Here is a 12,398-nt window from a genome sequence, read left to right on the forward strand (position 1 = left end):
TGAATGAGGTAAGGTAATTGTAATCTTTCTATAGTACATTAACACTGTAATCCCATACTTCTCAACAGGAATTAAAATCATGACTCTGTTAACAGCTGTTCTAAATTATGATATTTGTAGACACTATTTAAGGAATAATATACTGGATATGATCATCAGTATCAGTTAAATTTAAATCATGTGTCAAACAAGTTATTTATCCCCTTTTCACTTATTTATATTTATCACTGTGTCCACCAGTAGTGTTATTGGTTGTCAACTTTGCACTTCTGTGCACTGTCAGTAGGAACTGAAACATAAACTCATCTGATCAGCTCCATATGAAGAGGCATTTAAAGTTGAGCTGGCTAAAACTACAACTAATCCATTAGAGTACCAAGTCATTTTTGTGGCTTTTATGCATGCTCTGTTCTTATGAGTGTACTTGAAACCTGCCACTGCATTTCTGTCTGTATCCCACAGTTGTGCCATGCATGTTGATATGTTGTTGCCTTATTTGTTAGGGCTTCAGCTATGATGTGTATGTACATTGTGTTTATACCTTAATTCTAAATCTATACACCACTATATTTTGCATGGTCTGTTTATTTTTTAATTTAAGTTAAATTTATTCTGTAAATCATGACATTCTATTCAATTATTTTAAGAAATTTGCAGACACCATTGCATGATTATGTTTTGTTTTATCTCACAAGAAGAAATGAAAATGTGTAGTTATGGTAATGTTTTGCTTATCATAATATTGGTTTCTGAAGTCATTATTAAATTCACTTATAAGAAAGGGTTGCACTGTTTAACTTCTGACTGATTAGTCGTTTAGTCTTGAGATATAATGACATTTTGTTGATGTACAATCAAAATTGGTGAAGTTATAGAAGTATCTAGAATGTATACACATTAATTCTGTTTTCTTTAGTTTGGTAGATTCTTATTAGTTAGTATTTGAACATTGGATTTTGAAGGAAAACATATACTACATCTTAGTTTAAAAATAATACCAGTGAGGATAATATGGAACTTGACCCACCAGTGAAAGGCTTTTGGCACATAAACTCTGTAATATCCCTGTAAATGAAACAAGTATAAGAACACTTTGTCTTGTGTTATGATGCATTTTAGGGTTTTGAAGCATTAGGACCTGTAGGATTTAGTAGCACTTGTATTCCCAGTAAGTGATCTGATACAAGGAGATGCTTCATTGCCATTTTCAATTTTGATTCAGAATATACCAAGGAGGTCCAAGAAAAGCAGGAGGGATTGAAATTGAATGGGAAATCAACTTTTAGTCCATGTTGATGATAGTAATTTTTTTGTAAAAAAAATATAAATGCTGTAAAAAAAAACAAGCTCTAATAGACATTAGTAAAGATGTTACTGTAGGAGTAAATTCAGAGAAAACTAAGTATGTATTGATGCCTTGTAACCAGAAGACAGGACAAAATTATACACAATGAAAAGCAATAGATCCTTCGAAAATATTAAGAGAGGTAAGGTAAAGTCCCTGTGCTTAACTAATTAAGCACTATTCTTGAAGGCATATGGGGGATTGGATGTATAGATCCACATTTTCTTGACCTCGGCACTAGCTGGAAGTGGGTGGTCATCTCCACACAGTGGCCACTTTATTCCCGGGTAAAGTGTTCCTGGTACCCATTAGACGGGAGGTTGGGTGGACTGCAGATCCAGTCTGGACGACATAGAGAAGAGAAAATTCTTGACTCTGCAGGGCATGTACCATTCATTGAAGAGACCACAAAAGCACACAGTATTATAGCATGTAGACCTGTTGCTAATCAGTGACTCTGTAAACAGTGGCCATTGTTAAGCAATGCCCACAACATACATGCACACAAGAATAGAAGAGCTGTGTTTTCTGTCAGTCTGTGCTGAGGGGTTACAAGTGTGATGAAGTTTAGAGCTTAGTTCAGTTGTAGGATATTCTCCAGACAGTAAGGATATAATCAGAGGACAGTGTCAAGATCCATTACCAGGAAAAGACTATGAAGATAGAAGACTTTATGTGTGCTGCAGTTATAGTGATCTTTGGAGAGTGTAAACCAGTGAGGCCATTATAGTTACTTGTAGTTATGAGTTGTGTGTATAAGTGGTCCATAAATCAGGGTCACCAATCTGAATCCTATCTACATGGTGCGTCATAAAGAATGGATGGATTTTACAGGGCAGTAAAGTTTTAAGGCTTCATCAAATCCAAATTTTATTGTTACCATCAGATTTTCCAATACATGTAGCTTATTTGTAGAATACAGTATCATCCATATGACGTCCTTGGCTTCTGATACAGACGTCAAGGCGTTTTCTGAAGTTATTCATCACTCTCGCTGTCATATCTAGTGGAATCACCGCAATTTCTTCTTGAATCACTGTCTTCAGCTTGTCCAGTGTACGTGGTCGATGTTTGTAAACTTCTGCCTTTAAATAGCCCCAAAGGAAGAAATCACAGGATGTAAGATTGGGTGAACATGCGGGCCAAGGAATGTCACCACAATGCTAGATGATGTGCCCTGGAAAGAGCCCTCTCAGGAGATCCATTGTTAGTCACGCAGTGTGAGCAGTGCTCCCATCTTGTTGAAATCAAATGTCCTCAGCATCAGCAGCAAGCTCGTTCAGCCTCGGTTGCAGGAAATTTTGTAACATTTCAACATAACAAGCACTAATAATGGTTACTACACGGCTGTCCTTCTCAAAAAAGTAAGGCTCCCAAACACCAAATTCTGCTACAGCACACCAAACAGTTACTCTCTCACTGTGAAGAGGTCTCTCGTGCAGTTATTTAGGATTGGTCCCTGCCCAATACCAGAAATTCTGTTTATTTACACAGCTGGATAGGTGGAAATGGGCTTCGTCACTGGTCAACAGAACGGCAGTAAGGGGCATGCTCACAAGAATATGCTGGCAACTGTTAACATGATTCTCCCAGTCTCCTGCATGAAGTTCTCGCACAATTGCCATATTGTAGGGGTGAAATTTAAGGTCTGAATGCAAAATGTGTCTTACCATAGCGTCGGATAATCTCAGAGTAACAGCATGTTTGCAAGCTGATCGTTGAGGTGACTGGACAACTGACTGCCTTACTGCATCCACATTTGCAGGTGTATGAGCGCTCCATGGCTGTCCAGGTGATTTCTTCTTTAAGGTTGAACCTGTGGTATGAAATGAAGCCACCCACCACAAAATTGTGTTCCGAGTAGGGATCCTATCGCCACGTGCGAGCTCGAAATGAGTGCCGAAGGCTCATTGAGTGGCGATCACATACTGTCTATTTTTCAAAAACATCTCTACAACGAACGCACGCTGTGCACCCGACCACTCCATGTTACCAATTGAAACTGCATTTTCCTGCCGACCCAACCGTCAGCCCCCCGCTCTATGCCTCCCCCCATCGCGGCTTAATGGTTGCATGAAATCCATCCATTCTTGTATAATCACCGTTTTCAAAGATGAGTTGGCAATGTGCCACTACTCATGAAACTGAAAAAATTGTAGAAAGGTATGATGACATCTCAATTAGAATAATTAAACTGAGTGCTCCATACATAATTACACCATTAACATATATTTATAATGCTATTTTGAGTACTGGTGTATTCCCAGATACATTAAAATATACTTTGGTTAAGCCTTATTTTAAAAAAGGAAACATACAAAAATAGCCAATTACAGGCCTATATCATTGCTGATTTCTTTCTAAAAAATTATTGAAAAACTCATTTTCTCGAGATCAATTGCACATATTGCAGTGAATGATATTTTGGCTCCTGAAGAGTATGGATTTAGGACTCATCTTTGACTGAGATGGCAGCCTTCTTACTATTAGACAGTCTTCTTACAGCTATGAATGTATTTTTGTTCCTGAACAGTATAGATTTGGCACTCCGCTTTTGACCGAGAAGGAAACCTTCTCACAATTAGATAGTTTTCTTACAGCTATGAATAATAAGCAGGTTGTGGCTGGTGTTTTCTGTGATTTGCAAGAGGCTTTTGAATGTGTCAATCATGAAATGTTATTGGATAAACTCGAATTTTATGGAATAGGAGGTACTTTCAAAAAATTAATTAAATCATACTTAATTGGTTGACGTCAAAGAGTTGTACCGGTCAGTACAAATAATAGTAATAAAATATCCAAGTGGGAAATAATCAAACATGGAGTTCTGCAGAGCTCGATTCTTGGACCTCTGCTGCCCGTTTTATATTAATTGTTTACCCACAATAATAAAAATAATAATATGGTATTGTATGCTGATGACACTAGTATTACAGTTGCTGATTCAAATAATTCAAGTTTTGAAACAATTCTTAATCAGACCTTCCAAGATATAAACCCTTGGTTTAATGCCAATTTGCTTACCTTCAATTTTGGTAAAACTCAGTGTTTGGCTTTTCGATCTACGAAACATCATATCATTACCCATATTAATTATGATCAGACATTTATCCCCAGTGTATCGGAAACTAAATTTCTTGGTTTGATTATTGATGATATGCTGTCTTGGAAACAGCACATTGATATGGTCACCAGTAAAATATCCTCTGCATGTTTTGCACTTAGATATATAAAATATATAGTATCATTTGAAACTTTAAGGCTAATTTATTTTGCTCATATACACTCTATTATGAGTTATGGGATAATCTTCAGGGATGGCTCCTCTTATGCTAAGAAGGTGTTTATTTTGCAAAGGAGAATCATTAGAAATATAATGAATGCTAAACCAAGAGATTCATGTAGGGAAATTTATATGAAATTGGAACTAATGACATTATATTCCCAGTATATATATTCCTTACTATTATATATAGTTAATAATAAATATTTATTTAACATAAATAATGAGATTTATAAATATAACACTAGATTACAGTAACTTACATGTACCTATTTTTATAATTTTTTAATTTTTGCTTAGTGGGGGGGGGGGGTGCAGTCCAACTGTGTTCACTCAGCACAGCGGCCACTGATTGACCTATTGTAGCCTTTCCCCAGTGATTATGATGATGCAGAATTCGGTGGAATGAAGATTGGCAGGGGAAACCGAAATACTCAGACAAAACCTGCCCCAGCACCGCCCCGGGATCGAACCCGGGCTGCCACAGTGGGAAGCCAGCGACTAACCGCTTGAGCTATGGCACAGCCTATATGTACCTATAGTGAATATAACAAAATTTCACAATAGAGCGTATATGTCAGCAGTTAAAGTTTTCAGTCATCTTCCTCAGTCAGTAAAAAATTTGGCCAATGATGAGAAATGTTTCAAATTGATATTGAAGAGGTTTTTGTATCATCATTCTTTTTATTCTATAAATGAATATTTTCAATACAAGGATGACAGAGACGGTAATATTGATACCTTTTGTATGGTTTTTAATGTTTAACCTATTATGTTGTTTCAACCTTTGTCTTTTCTGTCATCTTACCTGACAGGTGTACATTTTACTGGATATGAGGTGCTCAACTGATTGCCTGTATTAATAAGTACCCGTACTAGAACCGAAAATATCTATAATGTGATCTTCAGCTATTTTATCTCATAAGATATATGTAGTTATCATATTTTATATTTGTATTTGTTAATTTAACTCTTAGTATACCTTAATATTGAACTTTTGTGAAATGTATATGTTATGGTTGTGTTGTGTAAGCTTTTACAGGTTGTAATTCAGTTGATTATAACTTGAACAATTTCCACTTTTTTGTGGTTTGATTATCACTGTATAATTTCGTTTTAAGACTGTTCTGTATGTGACTGAGTTCTATTTTATGAACTGTTCTTGTGTATGTTTTGATTTAATAGTGACTTGTTCTACATCCTAGGATTGGCCAAAAAGAATTTATTGAATTTAAAATAAATAAATAAATACACATGGAAATTGGTGTCAGAAATGGTTGGATTGGATTGACCAAATTATTGGACTGTACTGATGTGTGCATTGTTGGATTGTGATTCATGTGATGGATAATCATGGAGCCATTTGATAATGGAATAGCCAGTTGAGAATAAATGAAGTCAATATAGAAACTGGTCATGAACCCAGGAAAGCCGAAAGCAATACTGTTATGGAAGAAATGACCACAATGGATCTGCAGGACGTAACAAAGCATCAGGAAATCTCAAATAAAGGGGCCACATTAGAAACTATGGGAGAGCTGGTGGACAAATATGGGGACTGACATCTAGCTACAGGATGCTGCTGACAGCTGAAGAAATTGACCCCAGTGCAACAGTGGGTTCTGGCAGGAGTTGGCTGCTGCCCCCGGACAGAGGATCTGCAGTGCAGGAACAGCACGGCATAAGGGGCACAGCCATAAAGGACCAACAGTTGGAGAAGAGTGGAAAAATCTGACCAGGGGCCATTTCATACTAGGAATGTCATAAGTAAGGGATCAAGGCCTAAGACTGCAGCTATGTCTAAGAAGCAAGAGGGCATTCAACAAGACCATCAGGTGGCCTTTCAGACTGGAGGTCGTGAAGTGAGTAGTCAGGATTTCGATCGGGTTATGGGAAAGGAGTGATTGGACATTGTGAAGGGAGACAGCTCCCTCCAAAATGAAAGAAGGGACTACTAGCAGCTTAAGAGCCAGAGATGTAGGAACTTTGGCCACTCTCAGAATTCTCCAGATAGGAACTGTACATAGAAGTTCATGGTGATACATCAGGACTGGCATTTACCATATCAGGGAGCTGCTCAGAATGAGTGGCCTTAAGGAAGGAGCAGCAGGAGCAGTTGGAGAGCAATCACTGTGAGAAATGAACCATGAAAAGAAGATGAGACTGTTCACATGTGTTACAAGCACAGCCCTCAGGAAAAGAAGAAATGGTGGTACACCTGTAGGCTGATCAAGGTGAATAGCCTTAAGGAGGGAGAAATGTAGCATGTAGACCCATTGCTAGGTAATGGCCCATACACATGTAGCAGAGGAACATGTCATGTACGCGGCCACTTCACACAATAGAAGAGGTGTTGCAAGTCATGTTCTCTGTCATCTGCTCCGAGGCTGTATGACCCAACCAACTGAGCTCAGCTCAGTTAGTGAGTACAGTGGAGTGAAGTGAGTTGGTTGGTTGAACAATCAGTTACGGGACTGCTGAATTTCAGTCATTATGAATCATTGCTGTTAGATGCTGATAGCTGAGGCATAGAGATAGTTTCAGAACTCAGGGGAATATCTGCTGTGGGAAGCTGGTACCAATAAATGATTGGTGGAGACTGTAACTGAATGAGAACACTAGTCTGTATGTGATACTGATTTGTGAAGTGTAGTATCGAGTTGAATAAGTGCAATCAAACCAATTACCAATCCCATCCCCATATAAAGTCACTCTATCATGTGACAATATTTTTCTCAGAAAATATGGACTGGATTCATCTGGTTTAGGGTAGAGACCACTACTGGGCACCAGTGAACATGATAATGAACTGTCAGGTTCTTTAGAAGGCGAAGAATTTCTTGAGTAGCTTAGTGGCTCTCAGCTTGTAAAGAAGAATCCCTAATGCTAGTGTATAATACCATTTTACAGATTTCACAAGTATTACATCATTTGTGATCACACAAACATATTTTGTGTCTTCATGGTGTTATTTTCCACTCGTCTGAAAAGTTGTCTAAACAGTAATAATTTTCAGTAATCTACCACTGTACAGAAATTTAAGATCTTGCATTGAATGGCTTTACTGTAAATTCTACTGATAAAGTTCATGCCGTCAAAGTGTTTATTTTGTTGACAACAGATTGGATAGGCCAAGATGGGTGGGCTCCACTATCATGATATTTGTACAAAGGTTTGCAAAAATAAATGAATCAGTGTCTGTATTATGAAGGTAGGCAGAAAATTGAGGGCCATTTCAATAAAATAATCACACAGGCACTAGACATATTTTATCTTTTTGTATGTAATCAGTGTCCTTTTTTTTTGTCCATTCCATCCAGAATCCACAAGTTCCCTGATTTTGTTGGAATACAATTTTTTTTCATTTGTGCCTTAAGCCTTTGCCATGCCTCTTCTTTCAATGACTTCTACTCATTTTAGATACATTTTCATTACTGCTAACTTTTTTGTTGTCCTTCTTAGTAAGCATTAATACATGCCTCCCCAGAGTATGCATATACCTTCCTTTGAATTTATCAATATATTTTAAATGTTCTCACTCATATAGTCATCAGCATATTGAATTGTCATCCTTTTATAAATTTCCATAATTTTCACATACTCTGACCATCAAAATTGGATGGTAGGTCATCATATTCTTTTGTGCATTCTGTCATTAGAACATCCATACTAAATGTGTTATGGTATTATTACTACTCAAAAGATAGTGAAAAGCATCTAGTTGCAAAGTAGGTAATGTTCACCTTGTGTAAATTTATTTCTATTTATTTATTTCATATCATATCCATGGATCATTGTACATGATATAGGACAAGTCAATACTTTACAATACAATAAGTATTTGCCACACTTTTCAATGCTGTCATCATTTCTGAGCAGTTCTAAAATTGCCTTTACTTTTAACATTCTTTCACAATTATAACTGTAATTGAATCAGAGGAGGGCCTTGCTGATAGAGTTTTGAAGAAGGACCACATTTTTTTTTTCTTCAGATTAAAACATAACCTAGAATTCAGCTAGGTTGATGTATTTGCTGTGGCATCATATGGTTATTTAGATACTTAATTATGGAGTCAAGTTTGACAGTGGAAGATGAGGGATTAGTGCAGATGAATATAGCTGAGACAGATCTTTGTTTAATTTATAGGTTCTGACTTCCTGCTAGTAGTTTTATCTTAAGAAATTAGTTTAACTAGGGTACAGTGGCTGCAGTTATTATTGTGCATTCTTTACAGAGTGGAGGAATAGGATAACAAACTTTGAATGCCTGTACATCTGTGTATGAGCTAGTACCTGTCAAACGATTTTGATTACAGTTTAGTTTAGTGGTTTCTTTGAAATGAAACATAGTGATGTTTTGGACTGATTCAGCTAGTCAGTGCTTTTACTTTCTTTGAAAATCTGAACTAGCTTTCCCGTCCTCCCTTTAAATGAAAGTTAAAATATTTTAGACAAATATTATGGGCTACTTTTGAGAAATATGGTAGAGTATGATATTTTACTCACTATCAGATATATTTAAATATGCCTTGAAAGGAAAAAAAAAACAATTAAAGTTATATTTGGATATTTTTCAGTTGCTGAATATTCGATACAGATGCTTAAGTAATCAAGTGACTGTTACTTAGCATATGATGTAAGTATGTTGTTTGCATAGCTAATGCTTACCAAGCTGAAAAAAAGTAAATGAGGAACCATTGCAAACTACATATAAATCAGTATCATTTATTTATGTATGTCCTATTTAATGACACTGTCAGTAGAATGTCAAATAAAGCTACTCATATGCACAATTTAACACATTAACAGTTTCTTTAGAAGTTGTAGTAATAAGGCTGGATGAGTAGGACTCAGATCCTGGCAAGATGTTCACCATGTTCAGCTTCCTATTTATTGATTCTTTGCTTGAGGGTAAAAACCATTACAGGAGCTTAGACATTTTTCTTTATTGTTCACACTTATTAGATATTATTAATTTTTTAGTGATTCTTTCTCTGAACCAGTTAACCATATGCAAGTATGCCCGAAAATGGTGAATCATAAACTTATTTAAAGTGAATGGAAATTAAACATAGTATTACTCATATAGTAGAAGTACTGTATAACAACCCAAAAATGGCTTGATTAAATTTAGTATGTGGGTATATTACCAAGTTTGGTTGTCGGTGGGGTATGAAAAACTAATACCAGTAGATACTTTTTAGAAATTTTTAAAATACACCTAAATATGAAGATGAGTTTTCTGAAAATCATACGTTAACAGTTACATAACTTAAGCTTTGTCATATATCTGTGTCTCACTGTCTTAAGTGTTAGGTTTTCTTTTGTATATATTTATTTTATTTTTCCATATATGCTTCTACTTTTTGAGCATTGCTTGATTTACAATATTATTTTATATTATATATGAAGTATATGAAATCCTCTAAAAGTTAGTAATTAGACCATATTTTACAGTGTAACATAAAATAAAATGTAAACAGATGAGATCTTGGCAAGGTATATGCCTTAATTAGTTTCATTTAACAGTATAGGTATTATTTATAAGTAATCACATCCTGTATTAAAGTGATACTTCAGTATTTGCATAGAGGGACTGAGGAAAACAAGAAGAAACCTGTTAGGCCAAAATTTGTTTGTAGGGAGGAGTTCATGAGTATGAAGGAAGTATACCAACTTCTCCAGTGCAAAGTATGATGGGTGTATTAGAAAGTTAGGATACATACTTCATCAATTTTCCTTTGTAAATCAACAATGAAATATTCCAAAAACTTTAAAGCTATATAATTGCTACTTTTCTCCAGATCCAGAAATATTAGTTTGTTTGCTGTTGTTCCCTGCATTTAGATTGCCCTTGGTTACTATAGTTTAACTTTTGCAGAATTTTGCCATTTTACAGGCTGCGATGATAGTGGGAGCCGAGTTTCAGCTGTCATGAAGCGACTGTCACTTGTTTTGCCTCGCAGCTGCAAGGGCAATTGCCACACCTCACCTCCTTACATGAGAGGTATATGACTCCCCATTGCATTGCGCTGGGCTACCGTTGCATTGTCATCCAAAGAGGACGTGCTGCATGAATGTGGTGTCACCCGCAGCATAATCAAAATCACATAAATCTTACCACTATAAAAAACATATCATTCATGTCTCCTTACCTTAGCTTCATGCAGTGAAGAAACTTAAATATCTGAAGGCAAATACTTATTAAATAGTACATTTTAATTTCTGATGAACTGTATTTATGATGTTTAAACTTGTTTCCAAGAAGGAACCACAAAACATGTCATATGATATCTCCATTAAATCAGAAGCTCTATAGATTATTTCTGAAAGGGAATCACAAGAATATCTCACAGTGTTACATAATAACTTATTTTCAAAAAGAATCAGAAGAAGCATTGTGTGATACAGAAATGGCACTTATATACAGTATTAAGAAAAAATATGTTTCCAAAAAGGGTCATACGGATGTCATACCATATTAGTGTAAAATTGCTTTTGGAAATGAAATGGCAAGAATTTCATGCAGTACGGATGCAAAATGTGTTTCAAAAAAGGTGCCATAACAGGTGTCATAAGTATTACTGTAAAATATGTGTAATATTGTTATGAAATTTGTTTCTGAATGAATCACAGACAGTGTTATATAATATTAAAATTACTGTGGTAGCCAACATTACTAAAATTCATATTCTGTTGTCCTGGCTGCTGCATTCTGGGTCCAAATCCCACTAGGGCCTAGATGTTTGCTTTCTTCAGCTCTCATATCATCCCTGTCTTGTATATCGCATAGTTGTGTTAAGTTACTTTGCACAAAAGTGTGGTGTATTACAGAAATTTGGTATGAATGACTGTGTTGCAATCCCTGCTGCCACTTGTTTTATGCCTTCACTTCACACACAACATTTTTATCTTTGATCTGCTTCATTTCTTCTGACATAGTACAAACTGTGTGCTGGATGCAATTGCACTATGTAGTGCTGTGCTTGTTCAATACAAGTTAATAAAATTATATTTTTAGCAAAATTTATGGCACAAGATAGCACAGTTTTTATAGTAGCATATCTCAAAATTTTTATGGACATCTAACCTGTTCTTTGTTTCAAAATATTGCGTGAATTATGCAGCCCTCTTTTCATTGGACTTAAGTAGATGATTAACATTACAGGGTTGTTTTGTTTCCAGAACAGTACAGATATGGAGATGATGTGACATTTATATCATTTATATTTTATTTTTGTTCTTCTTTTCCATCAAATTTATCCTTAACATTGGAGAACACTGAAATATTGCAAAAATAGGCAGAGACCTTCACGTTTGTGCAGTATGGGATTCAAATGTGTTGTGTTACATATATGATGGGACCTACATAATGTTCCATCTTGCACAGTTATGTGTTTAAGATCTGAGAGATATGTTGTACTTAAATGTAGGAACATCAAAGTCAAAGTCATGTTGCAGCTGACGGTCAGTCAGTCTGTCTGGCTTGGTGTCGAGCCCCAGCTGGGGCTCATGACCAGATATTTCTTTTGAATGAAAGTTACTGTCTTGTCTATGTGGGGCGCCCTCTCTGACGAGAGGTTGGGTCTGTCATTTGTCAGTCAGTCTGTATTAATATGTCCACTGTCTGTATTTACATAAATTTACAATACACACTTGTTTCTTACTTTTATGTACAATATATACAAGGCCTCTGTCAGTCCAGGCTCAGTACAGCAGATTACGCTCTATTTCCAGTATTATTCGCTACCATGGCAGTCTAGTCTCTTG

At 36.0% G+C, this 12,398-nt stretch overlaps 1 protein-coding gene across 7 annotated transcripts in view; it reads left to right on the forward strand.

Annotated features, from left to right (window-relative positions):
• The window catches only part of LOC111872221 (diacylglycerol kinase theta), a 138,013-nt gene that overhangs the window by 73,826 nt on the left and 51,789 nt on the right, over positions 1-12,398 (forward strand). For 3 of the 7 annotated variants that reach the window (XM_023865886.2, XM_023865884.2, XM_023865885.2), the window contains exon 6: positions 10,528-10,635. The exons of the other annotated variants lie outside the window; for them this stretch is intronic. In XM_023865886.2, the coding sequence (XP_023721654.1) occupies positions 10,528-10,635 (108 nt within the window). The remainder of the gene's footprint in view (positions 1-10,527; positions 10,636-12,398) is intronic. 7 annotated transcript variants of the gene reach the window in all.

The sequence above is a fragment of the Cryptotermes secundus genome, unplaced genomic scaffold (assembly GCF_002891405.2).
Source record: "Cryptotermes secundus unplaced genomic scaffold, Csec_1.0 scaffold782, whole genome shotgun sequence".
NCBI classification, from domain to species: domain Eukaryota; kingdom Metazoa; phylum Arthropoda; class Insecta; order Blattodea; family Kalotermitidae; genus Cryptotermes; species Cryptotermes secundus.